Source organism: Falco cherrug, chromosome 6 (assembly GCF_023634085.1).
Source record: "Falco cherrug isolate bFalChe1 chromosome 6, bFalChe1.pri, whole genome shotgun sequence".
NCBI lineage: Eukaryota > Metazoa > Chordata > Aves > Falconiformes > Falconidae > Falco > Falco cherrug.
In genome coordinates this window covers 48,662,814-48,688,962 of record NC_073702.1, presented here as the reverse complement: position 1 = coordinate 48,688,962, position 26,149 = coordinate 48,662,814, and the positions used below count along the sequence as shown (strand labels likewise).

The 26,149-nt window shown below is 40.2% G+C and overlaps 1 protein-coding gene across 1 annotated transcript in view; it reads right to left on the bottom strand.

Annotated features, from left to right (window-relative positions):
• Positions 1-26,149, bottom strand: part of ARID1B (AT-rich interaction domain 1B) — a 336,635-nt gene that overhangs the window by 132,369 nt on the left and 178,117 nt on the right. Inside the window, 1 exon segment of the mRNA XM_055714492.1 lies at positions 15,588-15,629. Coding sequence (XP_055570467.1) covers positions 15,588-15,629 — 42 coding nt within the window.

The window sequence follows — 26,149 nt, the reverse complement described above, 5'->3', positions numbered from 1 at the left end:
GTTGGCATTTGGAAAATTAAATTTAGAAAAACGTATTACTTCACAGTTCTTTCCCCTAAGTTACTAAAATATTTAGGTGCAAGATATTCTACATCTAGATAAGGGGATAAATCAAAGAACAAGACAATGAACTTCCATTCAACACCAGCCCTTCTCTGCACCTTTCATCTCCTTATCAAAACATGGAGAAGAGATGAGCCTTGAGGGAAGCAAGCCCTGCAGTGAGACAGGCTGAGTCTGCTGAAGTATGCAAGGAGACTGCGCTATGATGATCGCATGTATTTGAGTGTAGCAAAAACCATCTTTCACTTCTAAATTAGAACATGCTGAACTCAAATAACTTTACAGAGCAAAATTGGAAGTGCAAGACTAGAGTAAGAAGAGACAATTTTAACCAGGAGAAAGATCTGGAAACCTGTCCATACCTCATAGGTTGGGGGTTTTTTTTCTTTTTTTTTTTCCCCCCCTTTTTTTTTTTTTTTTTTTTTTAACCTTAAAGATGTGCCAGTGGAAAGACCAGAAGCCTAACCCTTCTCCTCTGCTGAGGAGCAATAGCAATCAACTGGGGCTCACAAAAAGTTCATTTCAGATTTTGCAGCTGTGGCCTCCAGTTCTGTGGAGACTTCAGGCTCCACTTAACTCTGCATCTAAAAAAGCCCTCTATAATTGAGGGCTGTTGGCATATGTAAGGTTAAGCAGGACCTTAACCATTAGTACTGCCCAGTGTGGCTCCCTGGCCTCACCAGAGCTGTGGCACCAAGCTCCCCCAGAGCGCAGGCTTCCTGGGGAGAAGCCAGTGCTCCCCCAGGGGTAAGGTTAATGCTGCAGTTTGTCACATAATAATTTGCATTCTGATGGTGTAAAGGTAAAGCGCCCAATATCGTGACCAATGCCGCGAAGTGACAGGCATCCACAGTATGGTTGTTTTTTATGCGTGTGCACATTTGGGATTTGAAATTTTTATTTTATCAGATTCAGCAGAAGGTTGGCCTTTGCCAGAACATGATGGAAGGGTATGTATGGAATGCAATCTCCAAATTATACTGTCTGTCATAGTTTAGAGTATAATTACTTTACATCACAGTAAAATACCATAAACTAATCTCCAAATCTTAGTGAGCAATGCTCTTTGCTAAAATGTATATTCACAGTAAAGATTCACAAAAAAACCCTGTGGCAATAGCTGCAGCAGGAAAGAAAAAAAAAGAAGAACCTGGTGATACCATATAAAGTGTTGTTCATAATTATTTGTAATTATTTCAGAAGATAAATCTAATATTTTAGGAATTCCTACGAAAAGAACGTGTTACGTACTTTTGAAACATTTCTCTTCTGGACTGAAGATTTAATTCTGTCTAGTAGTCTGAAGGAAGTAAGTGGCAGTGAGTGAATGGAAACCTTCTTTGGCCTCACTTACTGGGGTTTAGTAATGAAGGAATTAAAAAACAGCCATTCTTCACCCAACTCCCTACATTTTAAGGCAAAACAAATAAGGTTTCACTCTCAAATGCAGAAAAGAGATAGTTCTCCTGAGACCCCACCTGGAGGTCTGTGTTCAGCTCTGGAGCCCCCAACATAAGAAGGACATGGACCTGTTGGAGCAAGTCTAGAGGAGGGCCATGAAGATGATCAGAGGGCTGGAGCACCTCTCCTGTGAAGACAGGCTGAGAGAGTTGGGGTTGTTCAGCCTGGAGAGGAGAAGGCCCTGGGAAGCCTCACATTAGCCTTCCAGTACCTAAAGGGGGCCTACAAGAAAGCTGCAGAGCAACTCTTTGCAAGGGCACATAGTGATAGGTCAAGGAAGAATGTCCTTAAATTGAAAGAGGGTTGAGATTCAGATTCACCACTGTGAGGGTGGTGAGGCACTGGAACAGGTTGCCCAGAGCAGCTGTGGATGCCCCATCCCTGGAAGTGTTCAGGGCCAGGCTGGATGGGGCTTTGAGCAACCTGGTGTAGTGGAAGGTGTCCTGAGAGGCCTGCTCATATGTTGTGGAAGAGCCTTTTCTGGCTGCGCTTTACAGGAATCATGAATTCTGCCTGCCCGCCATCCAGCCGCCAGCACCTCCCAGTCGAGCCTGTAAATACTCTTTGTGAGCAAGGAGGGCTAAGAGATTGCAATTCAGGGTTTGAACAGGGTGTATTACAAGTTACACTGTAAAATACGGAGCAAGTACAATATAGCCTGAAGTCTACAGCTACTGTTGGAAGCCACTGCCTGTGCAACTGCAGTTGCTTTGCTGTAAAATGTCTGAAGAAAAGAAAAAACCTCTATCTTTTTTTTTCTTTTTTAAATACAAATTTGGGATGAGAAGGTGTTAGAATAAAGCGTGTATCTTAATATTTAAGAAAGAATATACTCTCTGTAAGAGAAAAGCTGTACACCAGAACATGCCAGTGGGTGATCATGTGCAACTCCCAAGCTTCTCCCAACTGCAGAGGGGTCCCGACTGGCTGACAGGAGGGAAGGAGGGCAGGGGCAGGTGAGCAAGAAAATCCTGAGACGCTCTTTGCAGACATTACAGGAAGATTTGGCACACAGGTGTGGCATGAACCAGCTTATGAAAAAATTACAAGGTCTGCAGTTATCCCTGCTTTCAAGCCATGCAAAAATGCTGCCAAAAAAGGGGAAAAAACGTAAGTAATTAAACATAGATATACAAGAAATAAAATTAAACATATATATTTAAATACCCAGCTCTATGTATATACATTTTATATTTGTATGTGTGTGTGTATAAAAATACAGTTTTGAGTATTTTAATAGAAGCGAGCACAAATTGATTTAAATTAATCTCTGAACATACTGGAGAGCCAGCACAGTAATTAACTGTGTTATTTATTAATTATTATAACCATACCAACTGTCCTTTCTCTTCATCTCTCCAATAAAAACAATTAATCTCTAATCCACCACAGCTGCAGAAACCTTTATGAAACATTAGATAAGGTAATAAAATAGCTCCAGTTTTAGGTCTGCAGGATCCATTTCTGGCCTTCAATCATTCATGTCAGATTATAATCTCCAGTGAAGAGTTTGATGTTATTTCAACAATCCAATACCTCACTGGTGCATGCGAGCACACAAAAAGTTTTTTTTAAATTACACAGCAGTATAGTCTGAATAGATCGGTCACTGAACAAGTTACATCTGCATGAAGGAGAAAAACTGAAAGAGGTGATGGTGGCGGGGAACTCAGTGAGCAGTATCAGAGAAATGAAAACAGAACTGAAAGAGGAAGGATCACAGAAATGTACCTTAGTTGAAAACCTTCCTTCCAATATCTGCTGGCAGTTTCTTTTCATCTGTGAAACTAGTTCCTCTGTTATTCTATCGCAGTCAATAACTTGAGTGGGCATAAAATAGAGAATTTCTAATGGTTTAGATCAACACAGAATATAAACCACCACTGAAATGTATTGCCATGTGCTAAATTCAGCAACGATGACTGTAATCCAATTGCTTATATAGCACACTTTGATGATTGAGGTGGTCGGCACAGGGAACATGGTGCAAAAGGGAAGGTAGAAATATCTTGATTCAGATCAGTGCTTGCTGAATTTAGTTTTGTTTTGGTAGGGTATTGTTAAATCCTTTTTTGTGCTTCATAGGAAGATACACATTTTGAAGACAGTGAGTCATAACAAGTTATTTATTTTGTTTTTGGTTTAAAATGCCTATAATTTGCACACTCTGACACCTGCTGATTTCATGCCCTGCCTTTTCCTGTCAAAGCCCCTTCTCAGCTCTCCACACAAGGAAGTCTCATTTATCAAAATTCTGTTAGCGTAAGGGGAAGGGCTATGCCGAGCTGAGCCATGGCCTTCATTAAACATGCAGAACATAAACTGCTGACACTAAGCACAGTCAACTTGCAGCACGGCAGAGGACGGGGGGTTGTGGGGGGTGGAGGGAAAAAAAAAAAAAAAAAAAAGGAGTAACAAGACAGAAGGAATGGTGCAATGGTGAGACGGCAATAAGAGCCACAGTTTTGCAAAGCATTTAAGTCATACTGGAGTCAGTGAGATTTAATCACAGACCTGAAGTTAAGCATGTGCTTAACTTTGCCAAACAGAAATAGATCACTAAATTATGAATGGAACAATCTATTTCTGTTCCCAGGAACACGGACACTTTGTTCTCCAGACCATTCCCTTAGGGAATGAAAAAGGTGAGGGGGAAAAATTGTATCAAATTTGGAGAAAACAATCCCTTCTTGAACTCAAAATACTGTTCTGGATATAACTATACATTATGTTTAACATAACAAGATTTAAAAAGGTTGGTCTGCATCATTTAGGTTCCAGAAGAGAGAAAAGAGCAACTACCATTATGGTTGCTAATTTCAACAGGGTATCAAAGACAGGTGCTCTGAACAAGAAGAAAGAAAAATTTGTAAATTTGGACAAGGCAAGCATGAAAACAGAAATGCACTGAAAAATGACATTAGGGCTGAGGGGTGAAAAGTGGCTTTTTTTGTTTTTCACTTCAGTTACTGTTCTTGATGTTTTTTCTCACTTTAATTCTCAAAAATAGCTGTGTAATGTTGCCTACAATAGAAACTTGAATTTAACAGGCACAAAGCAGAAGGTGTGTAGCATTTTCCTCTGATCACAAGGAACAAGCACTTAGCTGTAAGAGAGATCCACAATGAGTCACTGCAAGGAGGAATCAAATGCATCACAGGTACATGCAAGCCTTTCTTATTATTACTGTACCAACTGAAAACACATTATAACTTACAGCCCTAGGAAAAAAAAGACTAATTTTAAACCTCCTAGTCCTATAAAAATATGTAATATCCCAATCATGTATGCTTGCATTTGTACAGTTTGAGCAGAGGCTAAGGCAGATGCAAGGGCAGGTAGGGGGGAAGTGAACACTTCCTCTGTAAGCTTTTTTTGGTATTTATAAATAAGCTAAGATAATAATTCCATGTTAAAACTGTCTAAACAACAGAATGAAAGACTTCAAGTTTCAAACAGAAGCTAAAAGCTATTTTAATATTATCTGAAAACTAATATCATATTAACTGTTTTCTGCTACTTTGACTTCTGTTAATCTGGAATTTAAAGTACCATAGATTAATGGCTGGATTCTGCTACCCTTTCCCATACTGAATATCATCACATTCCAGAAAGAAAGAATTCAGCTCTGATAACTAACTCTTAACATAATACTAACTTTTCTTCCATCTTCCAGGGTTCTGCGTACATGTAGCTTAGACAGAAGAAAGCAGAAAGTAGACACGCACTTGTAGTGATTGGGCATGTATATTAAGCATTCCCTGGAAGTAATTTCTGTAGTTTTTTTTTTAAATAAATGTCATATACATTTCACAGAAATCAGCAGCTCTTTTCCCAGTGAAAAAGCAATGTCACCTATATAAAATATTACATGATGGCCTAATTCTTCTGTCCTTTCTTTGGACTTGTAAACAGTGCAGTATTTTCAGCTTTTTTAGCTTTATTCTGGTCAAGATGCTGCAGCCTGCCATGTAAAGCTGCACACCACATGGCACCATTCAACAGTATATCTAGGTCAGCTTGCATTTTTAATGTGCTCCATTAGCTTTCCCTTGCTCACTGTATCAAGTTTGAACTTCTCACTTTCAAACCCTTGTATAACTAAGCCTGGCAACACACAGGATCCTAAGAGTATTGTGACCATCATCTTCAACATTTATTCCACCAAAAACACCAGTTCTAATCCTATTTAATTTCCTTTATTTCATGCCATTTCCAAGCCCAGCATCCCCAAATTTCTCCTTCAAGATCCTTTTCCACAATACTGTTGGTTAAAAAAAATGTTTACTTCAAAAAAATTAGAAAGCTTTAGTTAATGTAATTCCTTCCCTCAGTACTATTTGGGGCAGCTTAATAACTTTGACCTTGGCAGCACTGTGCACACATCACAGCTAAAAAACTACAGGTTAATAAGCATATAAACAGCCATACCTACATTACTGTAAAGCTTCTGCACGCAATCCTATGTGCTGTAATGATATTTAGTTACTTAGATGTGACAAAAGCCAGTTCCACGATTCACTTCATTGCTTTCTTTCATAAACAGCAGTTAACACGTTTCTCTAAATACATTTATTAATTTTTAAATCAGTATGTATTCTAACTGCTCTTCCCTTAAGTGTTTTTAAGGTAGACATCCCTCCATCGGAGCACAGCCCTTGCACAAGGACTGAAGTTGAAACTCGCTCTAGATATAGATTACATTTACAAGGTAATTGGTACATTGGTTCTGACACAAGGAATAACACTGCGAGGAAGTTTCACAGGAGGCTTGGGGAGATTCAAACAGATCTTGATAAAGGGAGGGGAAATCAGCCAGCGGAATGAAAATAGACAGTCACATTAAATTGAACAGTACGAATGATGCTTACATTGCTTCAGATTAAAATGTTAAAACAAATTTTACTAAAGAGACTGTAAATCCATCTGCCTTCTATTTCAGGTAGTAGCAAGCACTTAGTAGTAAAATCATAAAAAACACACCGATCGTTACACTAGAGATACATCACAATAACCTACACGTCTACAATATTAAACAATTTAAAGCATTGCAATAGTGTGAAAACCATCTGTAATCTTTATCTTCCTATGTAAGAAAATACCAAGGCCCTGTATAATTAACTGTTCACCAAGAAAATCAAAGAAATGACCTTGAAAAACAGGACTTCCCAGTGTCATTCTAATCCAATAAAATTATCCATCAAAATCCCAATTCATTAGAAAACCCTATCCCACAAGAAGAATTCTTAAAAAACAATGGAATAATTGAAGCTTCAAAGTTACAAAGCAATGTTTTTTGTAGAAGAAATGTACATTCAGTAAAAAGCCCAAGATCCTGCATTATTGCCATTGTTTTTTCTCTTTGAAATCTGCGACATGTCAACAACCCTTTTTCCAGCAAAGCACAGCTCTGAAGCATGATACACACCTGACCTTGTCTCAGAGAAAAAAAAGGAGAAATGAAAACCTAAATCACATCTGTCTACCCAACAACTTTCTCACGTTCCTCTTTGCAATTCGTAATTTTCAAACCTAGTATTAGTTTTAACAAGCCGGCTATGCAATCAGGGGGAGCAGCTACACAGGAGAAATCTGAATCTTTTTCTATACATGTATTTCATGCTGTTAAAAGAAGAATGCTATAAAAAAAAAAAAGCAAACAAATGAACAGTAGTATAAAAAAATATTTGTGGCTTCTTTGTTGTTGTTTTTTAAGTTGCAGTATGAATCGGAGCATGCTTCCTGTAGCAAGGTGGGGTTGGTTGCTGGAGGGAGCAGTTCTGGTCTCACCAGTTGTGCAATCAGGTAGAATTTACAGAAGAAAAAGAAATCTGGTCTAACCTGCTCTCCTAATCAAGAAGAAACAGCAAACTATTTGCAAATATTCTGTCCTGCCCTCTTCCCACCCCTAAACAAAGAGACCACCTGCCTTAACATTCATTTAAAATGTGCAGGTATTTACAAGCAAACATTGTGTTCTGACTGTTAGATGACTTCTTGGTAAATATGATACTCCCTCAAAGTTCAAACCAGCCCCATAAAACAAAGGGGCCACACAGAACTGTAAAGGACCTGCCTTATCAGGCAAGCATCACCCCAGTTACATCTTGACAGGAGGCAGTTGAGGGAGGGAGGACCGGGAGCAGCAGACTCAGCCAGACCTGGGCAGCCAGCTCAGGCACACCAGACTCAGGCCACCTAAGGGCTCCCACCAGTTTAACATGAAGAGAGTTAACAAAAGGCAGACTAAGAAAATCAATTCTCTTTTTTTGGTGGTAAATTCTATTGCTGCATCATAGTGATTGGTGTGAAATGGCGGGTTCAGTCAAACCCTCAATGTGATGCATGTTCCTGCCACAGAAGTGGTAGCAAAGTTTGCACTTTCCTAGCATTTCTATGGAGTTTGGAAAGGGCAAACCATACTACAGACCCCCTCTTCAAAAAAGCAGCAGGGGCAAGTATGGACTGCTGCTTCTGCTGCCACAAGAGGTGAGTGGTTCAAGGTTGCAGCAGTTAATTTCAACCAAGTGGCAACCTAAATCGGCACAGAACTGCCCAAAGAGGGGAAACTCATAAATCAGAAAAGCAAAACCAGTTGTCAAACCTTCTTACAGGCACCACTTGAGCAAATACAGAACACTTGCCTTGAATTGCATATGCCTCTGTTTCCGAAAGCTGCACACTGATTTCTGCCCCCTGGTACTCTCTGAAAGGTGGTGGGAGCTTTAAACTTGCATAAAAACCTGAAGCGTGACCCCATCCACAGCCTGATGACAGACTGCATGGTACTAGAGATGAAGGCTGTTTAATATGCTTATGTATGGCCAAAAGTAGAGATTATGCAGGAAAAAAGCTAGCAGTTTACATGTTTTTAGCACTAATCCCAGCTGGCTGTAGGGTGCTGGACAAACCACAGGACAGCCGTGTCCTAGGTTGCTGAGGAGAGCACTATGTTCACCAGCCAGCCTCACACCAGCTTGCCACAGAGCGTTTAGGAGCTTTGTAAAACCAATGTTACCACATACCCATGCAGACTGCCTAAGTCTAACCCTGAGGCCATCAGTATTTATTCTGCAAGCATCATGAGATGCTTCATGCTGAACATGAGCATTAAACATGTATTTATTGCTAGCCTGGGTCACTAGAAAGAAAGGAACTAAGGGAATATCCAGGAAAGCCTAACATGCTGTATCCACACAGGGACACTGCTAAAAGGGACAGTTCCTTTTTAAAGCCTTGCCCTGTCTCGTCCTTCCTGAGACTGTAGTCCAGGAGTGTGGGCTACAGGGCACAAGGAGGAAAGAACCAACTGTTACGACGCCATTTATCCAGCATGGATTGACATTCTCACATCTGGGAGTTCTCAGCTAAGAGGAGTCACACACACACACAGAGACACAGACACACACACACAGCCTTTGTATCATTTAATCTTTTCTCCTTCATGCAAGACTGTTTTGGAATTCTCCAGATCCACCTCTACTGCACAAGAGGGCATTAGGACGTCTAAGTGCTCACTTTTTTCCATCTTCCTACACTGCTTTCAAATCCTCTCTATAGGGGAAGTAGGAGTGAGCTGTGTGAGGAGTGGGGTACCACAACAAGCAGGTGTTGTTTGGAATGGCTTTTCATGGGGTACAACACTCTTGTTTGATTTCACCCTCCATACTCAAGGTGCTTAGATACGCTCCTCTACAGCCCGCAGAACTCAGGACAAAGCTGGACCACAGTCAGGTGTGTGCAATGGATGGAGAGGAACTTGTGGCTCTAAATCTCTTTGTGTGCCTCTTAATTTTTATAAAACTAATCGGGCAAAAAAACCCCCCAAACCACAGAGATATTTATTGAGACTAAACTTACCAGACATTAAGAACTATTGATTACATAGATGAAATTTCTAAAACTTTATAACAATTGCTTGGTTTTGCATGTTCTCAGGTTGTCCCGAATAACATAGCAGCAATATGCACAGGTCCAGGCACAAACTTGTTTAACTCGCTGCTATTTAGTCGTAAGTACTTCAAAACACTTTGAAACATCTGCAAAGGGTCCCTAAGCATATTAAAAGAGCGCCTCATTCCGTGCTAGAATGCCATTCTCTACTCTTAAGACAGCACAGAGGGCACTCAGAAAGACTTCAGCAATCCTAAAACACAGCTTTAAAAATGACTCAAAGAAAGAAGGTTGGAAAATCCTTGTACTCATCTGAACGCCTCAGGTGAAACAACTCCACAAAGAAAACAACATAACTGGGGAAACACGTAATCCTAACTCTGCTCTGAGCAGTGAAACAGAAGTTACTGGAGGCTAGTATGAGTATCTCTTTTTTTCTAAGCTGAAACAAATCCAAAAACTTATTTACAACCCCCATATTCCTACCTAAGTCAACACCGCACTGACAGATGTAAATGAGAATTCATTTATCTATATTTTCCCATATACTAAGCACACACATAGACACTCCAAGTGTCAACATATCAAGACAGAGGTAATTCAGACACTTGAAAACATCCTCTTCTGAAAAGGATTAATTGGCTTTAAAACAATTTAATTTGGCTTTGAGGATGCAACTTTTATTAGCAACCACCAGATGGCAGGAGCAGAGGCTGCTTAGAGTCTTCAACAAAAGAAAGCAGTCTTAAAACAAGGCATTGAAAGAAAAAAAATTTTAATGTCTACTTTTTCTTCTTTCAATGGCTTCTTTTCTCCCTCTTTCCAAGAAGTAAGTACTATGTTGCTGAAATAAAGCTAATACAAATTAAAAAAAAAATATCTTGAGAACATGCTTTCTCCAATGGCATCTCCATCTTGCAGCTCAAGGCTTCCGTGTTACAGGTACCACTAGAACAACAGTTTCCTTCTAGATTTGCACAGTCATAACTCACAGTCAGACACCAAATGTATTCTCTTTGGTGTCCTATGCTTCAAACCAGGAAGCTGACACGTAGCTACACCGTGTAGCTGAACTACCCCTCAGGATTTGAACTTCTGGTTATCTGGGACCGTGAAAATAAATGGGCTACAGAAGATACACCTTGGTTTACTCAGTGTTGCAAAAAAGCAGCATTTGCAAGGTGCAGGAAAGAAGAAGAAGAAGAAAAAAAATCTTAATAAACTCAAGAAAACGTATCATGTCGGGGAGGAAAAAAAGATATTTTAGTCCTAAGCATACTTGATTCTTAAAACCATGTACCCTGCATCAGAGAAAAAACATTTTAAAATTGCATCACAGCAGCACATACTTAAAAAGACTTAGGAATAGATTACTTCAACAACTTCCACAGTTACTAAATTATGGAGACAAGGTCATTGCTTTATGCTGTGTCACAGAACAAGAATACGGCTAGTTCCACGAACAATGCTGAAAGCTCCACCGCGCAGACACAGCCACATCAGAAATACCACCCTTGCTGCATTTCTTAAATAGAGCTGTGTCTCCATTATGCTGATTTCTCGATCAAAGAGAAAGCATTTCTCCTGTATTTGTCTTCTGCAAAGGAAACATAAAATCACTCCTACAAGTGAACACATCCATCGGGAATGAGATTCTTTTTCCTCAACGCCATCAGTACAGTCCCAGAAACGAACAGGTGAAGCTCGCTCCTACTTCAAGGCAGCGCGAGATGCAGTTGTGTAGTTAATTCTGCCTCTGTACATTAGCAAACACGCCGCTTGCAAAATATGAACAGGCTTCCTTCCCTGCCCCATTTTTAAATGACACCTGCAAATCACTAATCCAGTTGCCATCTATTTCCATATGTCAAATTACAATCTTAACTTGTGCAAAGCAACATAATAGTAATGATTAAGCCAATTACATCACAACACAGCTTAAAAAGACACACAATGGAAGGATTAAAGCTCACTACCAAGTAAGAGAGTCCTGTTCTTGGTGGAGCTCCCCCACTGTGGGAACATAAGTGTCTCTTTTCCTGTTGCACAAAGTTGTGAGCCTTCTGACATGTAGCTGCTGGACTGCCATTAACAAACTTATTTATATTAATGCTGCACTAAGCTGCGATCACTGCAACTCGGCATTAGCTGCGGTAGGCGGGCTGCACCGTCTCTGCAAACAGAGCTTATGGCACTTCACACGTCCACAGACAGGTTTAGACACGAGGTGATCTCACCCTGCTTAACTGAATGAAGCCTCCTCTACCCTACATTATTTGGGTCAGGTAGATGCTGACAGTAAAAGCCTTAGGGAAAGGGAGGGACAGGAGAGTAAACTGAGCACAAATATTTAAAAAAAATCAAGCATCTCATTCTGAAGGTAGGGCCAGACACCAACTGCAGCCTGTCTGGAGTATGTGATACTGCATTTGACACCGGAATTCCAACTGATGCCAATATGTGACTCCTACAACAATAAAATGTGGGTTAAATCTTTATATAATAACCAACCTTTCTGACTAAGATCTTCAATTCTACCTCAGGGATTAAAATGTTCTAGTGGAAATTGAGCATCTAAACCTCTTAGGAGGATTTAAACAACTCAAGACATTATTTTTATTTGTTCATTGCCTTGGTGTTTAAATCAGCATCATTCAAGACGGTTAAACCTTTTACCTCTTATTTCTGCTCCGTGCACTTTATTCTTTTTGCCTTTCTTTTTTGCATCTTTGTATCCCTCCTAATTTTCTCTACCATCTGGGAACACTGGTCCCATCTGCTAAAATGGATCTTCCTATTCCAGCTAAAACAAACACAAAATAAATTGGCACTGTTAGTATTTTACACGTCATCATTCGGCTTTAATAAGATTAATGCTACTGAAGGAGTTTCCAACTTTGAAATACATTCCTGTGTGCTGACTACAGACTTGGGCAGATACCACTCCATCTATCCGCTCTTATTCTATGTTACTTTCTTGGCAACTGTGGTTTTCAAGAAACTTATTATGTATCTAAGTTCATACTTAGCAGACTTTGAATGGACCAGGTGTAACTGTTAAGTCCATCCTAGCTCCCTGATCAGCTGTTTGTGATTTGCTAGGTGATCATCTTCCCTACATCCCTCCATACACAACCACGCATATAGCACAACCCTTCCAAATACTGAAACAGAAGGAGCAGTCAAAAGCTTGATGGTTTTGTTTTTTCTTTTCTTTAAGAAACAAGCATGCATACAAATATATACGCAAATGCATGTGTAAATTAAACTGAACACCAAGCTTACCGTCTTCAAAAAAGCTGTTACAGCATGCTAACAGCTTCCTCCTCCTATAAAATTAGTTGTAAAGAAAGCCGAATGGCTTTGCTTCCTACTAGTCAACCAAAGGAAGGAAAGGTCCGGACAGCAATGTTGTCAAATCTGTGCATCTTTATACTTGTCAAACAATAACTTGTATTTCAACTGATTGAAAAACTGCTTAAATTTTCATGGCCTATTAAAGAGTACTGGTCTTACATGTGCACAAAATGGAAAAAAAAAATCATACTGAGATGTCATTTTTACTCCAATAAATGCCTTGTATTCTATCTCTGTTTTGGGAAGACTGTCATTATTAAAAAGGTGAGGTGGAGGGAACATTCTGAAGGACTATTGTTAACGGTCTGCAATTTGCACCTGCTCTGTGTTTATGGAGTAAAGATAAGATTTGGTACTTCAAGGTGCCTCTTCCCTGGATATTTTGACAGTGTGAAACAATAGCTTTTATCTTATTTTAAAAAATAAGAATTATTTTGTCCAAATCAATATGCATATTTTGCATCAAAACATCCTTTAGCCGATTTCTACACGGACTTATCAGCATCAAAGACAACTATTCAAGGGGCAGACTCCATCAGCCAGATCACTTCACCGATGACAACTACAGGGAAGCTGAACGATGTTCTGCTGCCTCATTCAGAGTATTTTCCTGGGAAACAGCCCCATTCGCTGCCAGCATACGTATTTACCATGAGACTAAAACCACAGAGAATTTAAGACGAACAGATAACATTGTAAGCTCTTTCAGCAGTCTAGAAATATCCTTTTTTAAAAACAGTATTCTAACATCTACAGGCAACACAGCCCGTCAACAAGCCTAAAATTAAGTGGTAAGTGTCTAAGGACAGGTGGAATGGATACAGTCAGAAGAAGAGTCATCCCCTGCAGCGAATTATGCTTCCGCTTATGCATACAGAGGGGTCCTACAGTATTTCAAGCCGAAGCATATGCTAGATGCAGAACCGTAAAGACAGACCTCTCAACAGTCTCTGACAGACCTGGAGGGAAATTCAGGCTAAAAGCTGGTATCAAGGAAAGCATTACATCATGCGAACTCCGAGTCTTACATCCTTCTCAACTTCATTATCTGCTACTCACAATACCAACTTATTTTCTAATTTACAGAATTAATTTTTTCCCCATTAAAAATATTGGGCTTATATGTCTTCTCCGTGGGCATACCAACTCATTTGTTAATGTAACAGAGACACTGACATTCATTTGTCATTGAGACAGACAGTAAAGAAAACACTTCTTACAGGAGAGGAGGAAAGAAAGGGCTTTCACTGCATGCCTAAAAAGACAGCTAAAATTAATTCTGGGATCAACAAATTCGGAATGATACATTCACTTTTATTCTTTATTAATTAAAAAGTACACGACATCCCTATGTAAAGCTACTATTTTAAGAAAGTAAAAAGACCTTGTTGGTTCTGAAGCTAAATCTTACAGAAAAGTTGCTTGGGACTCTGAAGGATGATGTTAAGAGCTGACAACAGTACTGGTTCGGTTTTGTAAAACTGAAGCTTAGTAATAGAAAATTCTTAGAAGTTCTGGTAATAAAAAGGCGTTTCAAAGGATGTCCATCAAGATGACTCAAAGACTGAAAAACACTCTGCAAGTCTAGCGACGAAAAAATCAAGATGCCTCCTCCACAGTGTTTTAGTTGTGAGAATGATTTGCTACAATAATCTTCAGCAATATTTCTTTTTACCCACCTAGTCTGAAGGATTATGGACATGAGTTCACAAGATCTGACCCTCCAGGTTCATTATCTATTCAATGAATATTCTGTGTGCATGCTGGGTATTAAATAAAACCCAGAAAATACTGCAGACTACCATATGTTAATTACTTAAATAATACTGGAGTGGTTCTGTTTTTTAAGAATTTATTTAAATTACTTTATCACACATCAACATAAAAATGTACACTACAGACATAACGCAAATTCTGGCATCATGAATATTTAGGTGCTTTTAAAGCTTTTTTTTCCTGTTGGTTAATTTTGTTTACTGTATTCTATATAAACCTACAGAAATTACTTCATATTTTCTTGATTTTTTTTTTTGCCTTGACAGTAACAGCACTGCTATTTTCTCACCTGCAGTAGTATCACAGCATGTGGGCCTTCAGCAGCAGGAAACTTCATTGTCATGATTTAGCCTACTGCTCCTACAATCTCCTTCTACCCCTCCCCATCCACTTTCTTCCTAGCTAACTAGTTATAGCCTACACACAATCTGCCCTGCTTAAAATCATCCGCTATTAGTGCTCAACTGTCGTCATCACCGTAATGTTCACCGGTCAAAGAAACTTCAGCAATAACTAGGATACAGCCCATTCATTTAGCAGAGCAGGTATAAAATGGTCTCTCCAACACGCAAACTGCATGCCATACATTGGATCTACAATTGAACACAGGGTGATGCAGCTTTTCAATGTACTACTTTCTACTTGAGAATCATTGTGAAAAAGGACTATGAGCAAAGTGGCTTACTCTGCACACTGCAAAGCAGATAACTGTAATTTTTGAGCTGCAAATCTATGGAACAAAACCAAATCCAGCATTTGGGTAAGTCCAATCTTAGAATTTACTACAAAGCTGATAGTCCATGTTTCCACATGGGCTTCCGTAAGTAAAATTTGCTCACAGGTTTTATACCAAATAACAGGATTAAATCAGCCTGTGTGTCATTCTCAGATTACCACATGTAAGGGAAAGTTTCTGAATTAATGGATGCAAGTCACAGGCTCCTCCATTCTCAGGTTGAAAATTGTCATCTGTGACTTCACATCCAGTAATACAAATTGATGGGACCTATATAACAAAACTGCATCAAACTACACACCTTGTGTCCAAATGTAGCATCCTCGGAGGCCAAGACTTCAACCTGAAATTATAAGGAGAAAGATAATTTCAAATTTAGCCACCATCAAGACCCTCTCTCTCCTGAGCACAGCACCACAGTCCAGGCAAAGAGATCTGTAAATGAAGATGCCAGTTTGGGTCAACCCTAGAAAAGAGTAGGACACTCTGAACTAACAGCTGACAAAAGAAATCCTCAAGGGAGGAAACTCCAAAAATATCCCTCAAGGCACAAACAAGGTTTCTTAACTGAAACGACGTGAAAAGTACCTGTCAGTGTCCCAGAATTTACTGTACTATGGCTGAAACACTGTTCTCCATATGGAGTTTTGGCTACACCAAAAAGCTGCCCGAGCACAACACAATCTCCCTGTAAAAACAGGCTGGAAAGATCTGAATCTGAACTCTTCCCCTCCTATTATCTTCTAACCAGGCTGGGTAACCCCTGCACCAGCACCAAGTGGAACAGCCCTGATGGGAAACTGCAGAAGAGGTCTTGCTTGCAGGCTCCTGTCCTGCCTTGAGCATACCAAATTCTTTGATAACAGTAGAACCTGGGGAATAAAAAATCCCCAGGCAAAGGCCAAGACTAGCCGGGTGCAAGATACAGTGAATGTTTGGAAGCTTGAGGAAAGCAAGCTGCTCGGTCATCTAGTGGTGCTTCATATCCAGCTCCTTGCTGGTTGCCACATACCACACAGCTCTAAGAGTTGATGTTCGCTAATGTGGGACAACAGGCAACAGACACACTGATTTTTCATCAGACTCCTTAAAAATACTTCACACTTCAGCACCTGTCACCTGAGAATCTCGGTGCTTTTATGAAATCTAATTAATTAAGCTTCCCAATACACCAGTGAAATAAGAAATGTCATCATCCCAATATACAGGCAGAAGAGAGAGGCAGAAAGAGGTTAAATAATTTCTTAGTAGTCATATGCCAAGCCAGGGACACGCTCAGGAAAATAATCCCAGTTTTCTACTCCCAGGCTCCCAGTTAACAACTAGGAAAGTCTCTATTTCTGTGATTTACATCCTATTTAAAATGCCTACTGCTGCATTGTAATTTATACAACTAGTATAACTATAACTAATGTATCTAATCTCCAGTTTAACTTAAGAAGAGTGAAGGATTTAAAGCAAATCAAGAGGGAAAAAAATGAATGTCAAGTTTCAGCCTGAAGCACGTTATAATGCCAGAGTTATAAACCCCTGAACAAGAGGGTTTATAATGGAAAGGCTGATAAACTAACAATGACGGCAGCACTTAAATATATTTATGTCATGATCTAGCAACATATGGTATCTCTTCATCTCTAAATTAAAAAAGGGAGGGAAAAAAGGGGGGGGGGGGAGGGAATAAAGCATTTATAGGAACTAGGAATAAAAGAAGAAAATGAACCTGAAGTTATCCAATTGTGACCTGTCCAGCTGATTAGGAATGGCAGTAAGAGGCTACAAAATAGTATCTCATTCAATAGGAGGTAGAAAAAAAAAAACCCCAAGTAAATAAAATCAATCTAAAATGATATGTATTAGCTACTTATATTAAGCTTCTAATCCTTTAGGCACTTTATAAATATTAAACAATCAGTCCTGGTGAGACTGATAAATATCCATAATATATTTTACAGATGAAGAAACAGACAGAGGGTTAAGTGACTTGCCCAGGGCCAAAAAGAGAATAATCAGCAACTGGATTGGAAGTAACTATGACTGCCTGTCACAATACAGTGCCCTACTCAGATGCTCAAGACTTCTGAAAAAAGTCATTCCAACACCTGAAGCAGTCTGGTTAGGGTTGATGTGGTACCCCCATCTAAACTGTGGATGCTCATTTTTACTAGGCTTACTGTTTTGGTACAACATCCAACTCCTGTAACTAGACAGACCCCAAGTGCAATCTTGTTCAAAACTCACTCAAGTTTTCTCTATCCAGGATTGCGCCAGTCACACCCCCTAGATGTTGCCTCCAGACCCATTAATGTTTATTACTCTGCTACACTAGCTGTGGAGATTCATTAGGAAAACTGGAGCCTTCTCCGTGTCGCTGGGTCCCTTCTCTGACTCTCTCCTTGACCCCAGCAAGGCTGCTGACTGCTTGCCAGCTCCAGTCCACCCTGCCTCCCTCACCCGCTGTTCCCTTCCTCCTCCTCTCCTTCCCAAGCAGTCCCAGCTGTGCTAACGTCCCCAGCGAGCCTGCCCAGAGCTGCCTGCCCTCTGCCCTGCATCCCCCAGTGCTCCCAGCTGCAGGAGCACACTGTGGACGGCACCGAACTCCTGCACTGACCCAGCGCAGATCGCAGAGCGTCCTTTATTCGGGCTCCGCACTGCTCCTCGTCTGCAGAGAGGCCACCTCACCATGCGGGGACCTTCGCTGTAGAGTACAGTGGTACTGCCAACAAATGGGTTGTGCTAATTAAGCTCCCGCTTGCTCAGGGCCAGGAGAATGCTCAAAATTGCCACAGTTTCAAAATATATGAGTTAACATGGCACCACAATCTGCACATTTACAAAATTCAATCCCCCTCCTTTTCACCAAGAAATTGAGAAGAGGAACAAACTGTGACATCACAGAGTAAAGCAGAAGTTTAAGCTGATGTAACGCTTAGTCTCTTTTACATATAGCAATATTTTCTTTTATGCTTAGAAATGTAAGGCTTGCAGAAAGTAAAATGGTTTGGAGCACAGCTATTAGTGTAGATAATAATTCTAATTAAAAAATGCTATTGAACAGGTCTGATAATGCCACTTATGTTTTTCCAAAAGTAATCACACCACTTCTGTGATAAATACTTGTCCTCACCTTGCAGATGATGCAATAAAACATCCTCTGTATTCTTTATTACTACTGTGTTTACCAGTGTACTAGTGTGTTAGTCCATTCACCTCTTTGTATAAAAGGAAGCTAAGATCAGTAAAAGACGAGTAACTGCTGACACCATAATATACACAATATAAAGTACAAGATGTGGGACAATGTGAGGTTTTCCTCATGCTGAGTTAAAAAAAAAAAAAAAAAAAAAGCCAAAATGCATTACAACCTAGGCTGAGAGGACACCCCTCTAGTGGGAATGAGAGTGTACTTCAATCAGCATCCACATTCCCCGAGCAGAAGAGAAAATTTCCTTAAGAATCACGCAAGCATCATCTTTCTTTTAATCAGCTTCAAAATATATCACTTCCATTCCAATAAACAAAAAAAAGCCAAACAAGAGATTCGTTATTGCTTCAAGATAATCAGACATTAATTGAGAACTTCTCATTATATACTTATTTGCAGCAGCTAAACATTCCTATTTTAGTTGTCTGTTCTGACTGTACGTATGTAAATACATTATCTTGGGCAGGGGGGCGTTTTTCTTTTACAGTGAAAAATTCCCTGCATCATTAAAAAAAGCAGACTTGGTTCTTAAATGAAGCACTGTTCATTTCATGTATCTATATATCTATAGAACCGTATCGGATTCAGCAGCTTTCCCCTCTAGGCACTGCTCTGAATCTCTGCTTCAGTCCACTTTCCACTCCTCACAGTAGTGTTATAGCTGAATGGGCCTGTTTGCCCTATATTTTACTTCTGCGTAAAAGCAACTTTTAACCACTGTTCATTGGTGTTTTTTCCAGTTTATCACAAGAATCAAACAGCCTTTTTGCTTCTAATAAGCAATCCGAAACCACACTACAGTATCCTGCAATTCTGGGCTAGAAGGTTATTGTAAGTGGTAAAGGGTAAATGATGGGGTAGTAGTCCAGAGAGCGAGCATTGAACATACATGGTAGATCAATCACATGAGACACAATTAGTGGTTTAAGCAGGAGTATCCCACAGCTGGAGCACACTTGTCCCACCTGGGCAATGTACCCCTCCTGGAGCCTGCTCCCTGCTGCTGGCCCCTGGCCGAGGCACTCCAGGGACCAGGAACTGGGGCTAGCCGAGATGGTGCCAAGAAATCTTCCAGAACCGCTCCAGTATGTGACCAAAATTAATTTCCTACCTCCCTACACAACCTACATGGTCTCCAAAATGGGCGGGTGTGGCCAAGACCACTACTGCTTATATAGTATTCTATAATTTCATAGTAGAATAAATATAATTTTACAGTTTTTTATTTTACAAGATGGAAGAACTCACATATGTGCTCTCATCAGCCTGGAAGGTCCCTGATGAGTAACGTGTGGAGTTACCCTGAAACAAGTCAGGGAGTACCCCGAGTCTCTTTTTGTCAGAAGCAGAGACTTACTCAGTGTTTTTGTTTTGCTTTTCAGTAAAGGACTCGCACAGCTCCAATTTGACAAACAATACTGCATCGCAACCAAGAGACTTACAGTGAATCATGCAGAGAGTAATTTTTACCTCCCTGACAAAGAGAAAAGCTGTTGAAACCTAAGATCAAAACCTTGAGGAGCAATGTTGAACAATACCCTTTTGGAACAGTTGTACAACCTAGTGATCAGATGACACAAGGAATTATTATAATATGGTCTTCTCCAAAGCCATCCTCGGCATGGACTCAGTCCTCAGCTCAGTCCAGCTCCTCATCTCATCAAGACTTGGTTTGAGACAGGATTAGCTGAAACTGAGCAAGAGCCATGGGAAGTGGAATACCATTCACAGGAGAAATTGCAGCTACGCTTCATACCCAGACTGTTATCCAAACAACAGAATATGAGGCAGTAAGTATGCAAGGACAAAATAACTGACTCGCAAAAGACATGGGTCACAGAACTCCTCTCCATCTTTTTTGGGGGCATCTGAAAATAAGCACTAATAATCATTTCTGGTGCATGCTGATTCCTGTATAATATCCTGTTAACACTAATGCTGAAAAGGATCATTGATCTACATTTAACTACCCAGGCAAAAACTCCCAATACAACACACACTTAACGCTGCTCTCAGACTTGGGTCAGAGCTTCTCAGAGTTCATCTAATGGAGCCGCTATTTGCAGCTGGCAGGTGAGGGGGTTACAGCTACTCTGGCAAGGAATGCAGTAGACTGGAGCAGCTCTGATCAAGACAAAATATTCTGTACGGGCACTTGCAGTTTCTGTGGGTCACACAAGAGAATCTGCCCAGCTGGCTGCAAATTTTATAGGCTTCCTATTGTCATTTGTTTGACATTATTATTCTAGGAAAATTATAGCACAGGGCGTCTCTGATACCTAGAGGGTTTTTGCCAACTGCCAGCTTACTCAAAAGGCATGCCTCTGGCCCTTTTAAAATATGCTCAAAACAAAATAAATGTGTATGTTAATACTTGCATTTTGTAATACCTTTGTTTTCCCTGTTCACTAAAGATCCATCACATCAGAAAGGACTCTCTTCCCCACAACAACGAAATCGTAAAAGAATGAGAAAATACTGGTGCTCTCTCCTCAACTACTGCCAAATCACCCTCTTGCCGTTGGGGTGCACTTCTTGCCCAGCTGGGGTAAGACAAACCACATCACACTGCCCAGTCCATAATCACACCGCCTGCTCTTGTAACCCACGTTTGCCCTCCTGACTTACACAGGACTTTGTGGCAGGTGGGGGGAGGCTCCGTAGTCCCAACAACTTATAAATGGGACTCACTAGTCCAGGCGCAGAGCAATGCAAATGTAGCTCCAAGTACTATTTCCACACACCAGTTTTGCTGAGCGGTGTATAGGAAATAGCCTGAGTAGCGTGAAATGCGGAGGACGCTGTAGTGCTTGGTGCAGATATACCCTCATAATCCCTTTCTAGCGCCTATTCTCAGCTTCTAAGGTTTTCCCATCAGCCCACCCACCCACACACCACCAGTTCCGAAATTGTCTCTTTGAAAACGAAGGTGACAGGAAGTTAATCCAGTTTTCATTTTTCAAAGTTCTTAGAAAGTTTATTTCAAAGATGAATATGGCTATAGTCATTCATATCTTCACAAAATCCAGCCTAACTAGCTGTAGTACCTCTGCCCTTTGCCTGCCTTTTAAAGTAATTTAGGATTCAGCAACTGTAGAAGATGGTTGTCCTTCTCAGTGGAGCACGGACAAACCTAGATGACCCACAGGAGTTTCTGGCAATTCCTCAAGGATTTACTGAGGGCGTACACAGCTTTTAACACATGCAGAACTGTAGGCATAAACTTTGGTAACTGCAACAGCCCGCCCTTCTCTTTTTTCCTGCTATCTGCCACCAGTTTTGTTTATTTTTAATGGCAATCATGCATGTACTTCAGGCTGGGGTTCAGCTCTGCAGCAAGCGAGGACTGGGCCCCTTCCCTGGGCAATCCTGGAACAAACACACACCTTTGTTATGACCATGAATCTATGCCTGAAATAAAGGCATGAGAGTCACACTGTATAAACCTCATTAATTACGGATAGCTCAGCCAAATTTTCCTCACATTCTGCACTAAGTCCATCGAGACTTACTTACTCAAGGCTTTTTGGTTAAGTAAATGCCATCTCCTCACAGTTTCACCTGTGCAAAACCTGGATACAATATGACCCAGTTCAGGGCAGTTATTCATTAAATCTGGCATCCACTTTTTCTTGGACTTTACCTTTATTTTGCTTGTTCTTTATAGTATCTGTCACTGATCTCTTAGCTCACCACGTCTAGCAATAATGAAGATCAGTGTTCTAATTTTTGAAGTCACAATTTTTAGCTCCAAAAATACAAATTAAGTAACAAAATTATCTCTCTTTAAATTACAGAATAACTTTGAGTGCTACTTTGTGTTAAAAAGGTTTGAGAAAATGTTTCAAGAAACTATGCTGCAGCTCAAATTGCTTATTAATTCTCCTCATTCTCCTTATTAGCATGTACAGACAACAGTGGCTCAAGGACGCACCTCGCTGAAGCAGCTCTGTACTTGGTCAGCCAGTGTTCAAGATAAAACACAATGATGCCTCATGTTCTTAAAAGCTGTTTAGTGGAACAGATCTGTCATGCTCATATTTTTAAACTTTTTCTTAAATGCTAATGCTTTTGGGGATGCTGATTTACAACTATATCATTCACATCTTCGGCATTGTGCCCAACACACATGGTTGGACGTGCTATTGACTAACCTGCTGCTGGTTTAGCCTCCCATTGCAAATATTTTGCAAAATCCTGGGAACAAGGCCAATCCCCCAGAAGAAAAAAAATTAAGACTCTCGATATTAGCTAACTAAAAGCAATAACTGTCAGCCTTGTGCGATGTAATACTTACAACAGAATTACACATATTAGAAGCAACTTGGGAGAAAAGAAGTTGTGCGCTATGGGGCAGTTCCTGTAACCTCAAAAAGACATAAAGGTAAAAACACATTTAGGTCTTGCACCAGGAAACAACTGCCACAAATCCCAGATAAACTGACATTTGGGATTCCGTACATCTCTGCTCAGCGCATGTTCAGTGCAGGGGAACCTGAGACCTACCTGTGAGCACGCTCCCATCCCTTCCAATTCTGTGGTAACTTAATGCTCCATATGTACCATATACACAGCTGATCAGCAGCGAATTCGTGACTGTAACATGTTCATCTGCACCATATACACAGCTGATCAGCAGCAAATTCATAACTGTAACATGTTCATCTGCTCTTGTCATTAGGAGATGAAGCAGGTAAGACACACATATATATATATATACAGACATACACATGCACCTGTTTTTTTTCCTCTGTAAACGTGTATTCATCATCCAAATTCTTCAGTATTTTTCTATCATACTGTTTTTCATATATATAGGCAAAGATGTGTAACATACAATTACTTCTTTCACACCAGAACACAGCATGAAACACAGTAACTGCACTGAAAATTAGCTTTTGATATTTATTTGTTTGACAATGTGGAGATCAAAATGATTGTTGTACTTAGACCGAAATCTCAGAGCAGTCGCTATTTAATTTCCCTTAAGAAAAAAAAGAGTGTTAGATATTATAAAAACAAAATTCCAACCTTTCATCCTCATGCATTCTAGTATGTGGGAAATCCTGAAAAACTGTCATTATACCATGTGACATAAGCAGTGACAATTACTGCCACCGGTAAGCCTTTTATTTAGGTATTGTGTCTGCGTCTTCTCTAATCCATTTGTAATTCTTACTCTCTTGTTCCAACACCATGATTTCATCATTTCATTTCCCCATTTCCAAGACTGGGAATCATAAAACCTTGTCGACCAAAGTCCAAGGCAAAGTGTTTCTACACCTGCTGCCTTTGTGCACTATCACACCGTTAGGCTGTGAGGAGGCTGTAAGGGGGGTCTTGCTACAGAAACACCGAAAAACGTTAAACCTGCAGCCCTCTACTTGTAGGGCTGGAGGTTCTCACTGCCACAGCTCAGCAACCCAAGGGGCCACCTGAACACCCCAACGGCCCCTCCCTTTCAGACAAAGCTGCGTTGCTTATTGTAAATACAAGATGCCACCCACCAGTACCTCGAGGATGGTACTGAACAGCTGCAGTGCCATAATGCTTTTAAATAATCCAGAAAGTTCCAGAAAGGCATGTTTTAAAGCCACCCTCACCAGCAGGGAGTTTTTTTGCTGCTTAAGGCCGCAACTGCAGAGTACTCCCCTGCTCCCTTTTCCTACTTCTCTACATAATTACAGCCCATACCACCTGTAAAAGTGAAAACAAATACAGTCCTAGCTAAAACTGCACTTCTTAACAATCCTGCCTAAAAGAAGTCAAACAATTTGCAGCAAAAACTGATGACAAGTGACCAAGGACAAAATCTTTACAGAAACAAAGCTTCAAGTTTCAACTCTACACCATTCTGTCAGCAGCTTTCTTATTTAATTGAGCCCGTATACAACCAACATCAAAGATACTAAGCTATTTTGTGCTGAAAATCTTGGAAGCATGTTAGGAAGAGGTGGCAAACAGAAAGGATCTGTCAAAGGTAACATGTATCAAGGGCACCAAGCACTGTGAAGGCAGCGTTAATTATCTATGCTGAAAAAGAAAAGGTGTTTGAAAAACAGAAACTGTTTTCAAAAGGTTCAACATATTCCTATTGTGTTCAGGAGAAAAAGCTTCCTGCACCTTAGACAACATTATTTTGGGTATGTGGGTTAAAAAGATTTTTTTAGGCAAGGAGGCACACAATGTAGGGAGCACTCTGTTTCAGAAACAGGGTTTAACTTAAAAGCTTTACTGTGTCTCACAATCAATTCCAAACATAAATTGCATTATTTATTCCTACTTTTAATGGAATGGATAACTTACACAACCTAGCTGAATCTGAAATATAACAGGAAAAAAACAACACCATTTTGAGCACCTTTCACAATCTCCACAGTACTTTCAACTCCTGCTCTACAAGGACTGTTTCATTTTTCCTTTTGCTTTATCTGAAAAAAGTGGTACTTTTTGCGAATAAAACACCAGTAAGCAAAAAAGTCACACCAAGGCAAAATTTATCACCAGAAGACCTACCCTACATACAGCTTATGTCCTTATTAACTTTTTTTCTAGATTGTAGGTGGTTCTACTCGCTCACAACCGAGTTCTGAGTCAGGAGAAGAAAGTGATTCTTTATTACATCTATGCTCCCCCATCTCTACCTTCCCTCATAGGACTGATGTATCAGGATTTTCTAAAGCATGATTTTCAGAAAACCGGTTCACACAAAAACGACCCTTTTCAACTTCAATGGGGAAAAAAATATCAGAACAGATCAGAAAGGAGATGAACAATTAAATGCAAGGAAAGCCTACACCTCTATAAGAAAAAAGAAAAAAAAAAAGACAAAAAAAGACTGAAATTTATCTCTCTGAAGAGAATTAAACATATTAAATGTATATCTGATATTGCATACTCAGCTAAATTAATGTTGCCATAGCAGCGTGATATGATCAACAACAGAACCACAGTGGTCCATGCAACTGTAAATTACATGGGGAAATGGCCTAAGCAATTGCCAGCAGGGGTGTAACAGGCTCTCAGAACCTGGTCTCTACCTTCCCAACTAGATAGAAAACTCTGCCTGACACCCCCTTCTCCCATTATCAGCATCATGCCATACACAGAGGGTGGCTAATACTGATAATATCTGGGCAATTCACTTGTCAGATCCAGAGCACAGATTTGGAAGGGATGATTTGCACAACAAAGTATCAACACACCTGGCCGAATAGCCAAACAGGAGGAATCCCCTGGGTAATGTTCTGTATTTCATACCTTAACTTGAAAAGGTAAATCTGTGGAACAAGAGTCAGTTGAACTACATGATTTTTGCCAATGACCTGATCTTTTCTCTTGAATATTTTTAGGATCACCTCTCCATGAGGTTCAAAGATTGATAAGCACTCGTGACTGGATTAACTGCTTTAAATATTATTCAGATGTCACAGCTGGCCAGTTTTTTGACCCTTCTGGTATCAGGATTTAAAGAGTTTACTGGGAAAGAACAAGTGCTCCAGTCAGCACCTAACTCCTCCACCTCTTCCAGCTCACAACAGCAATACACCTCAGAACTGAAGGAAAGCTGGCACTCAAATCTAGTCCAGCTTTACAATGAACATTTAAAGGGGGTAGGTAAAAATAAAAACATTCCTAGGAGTCACTTCCATCCAAACTAG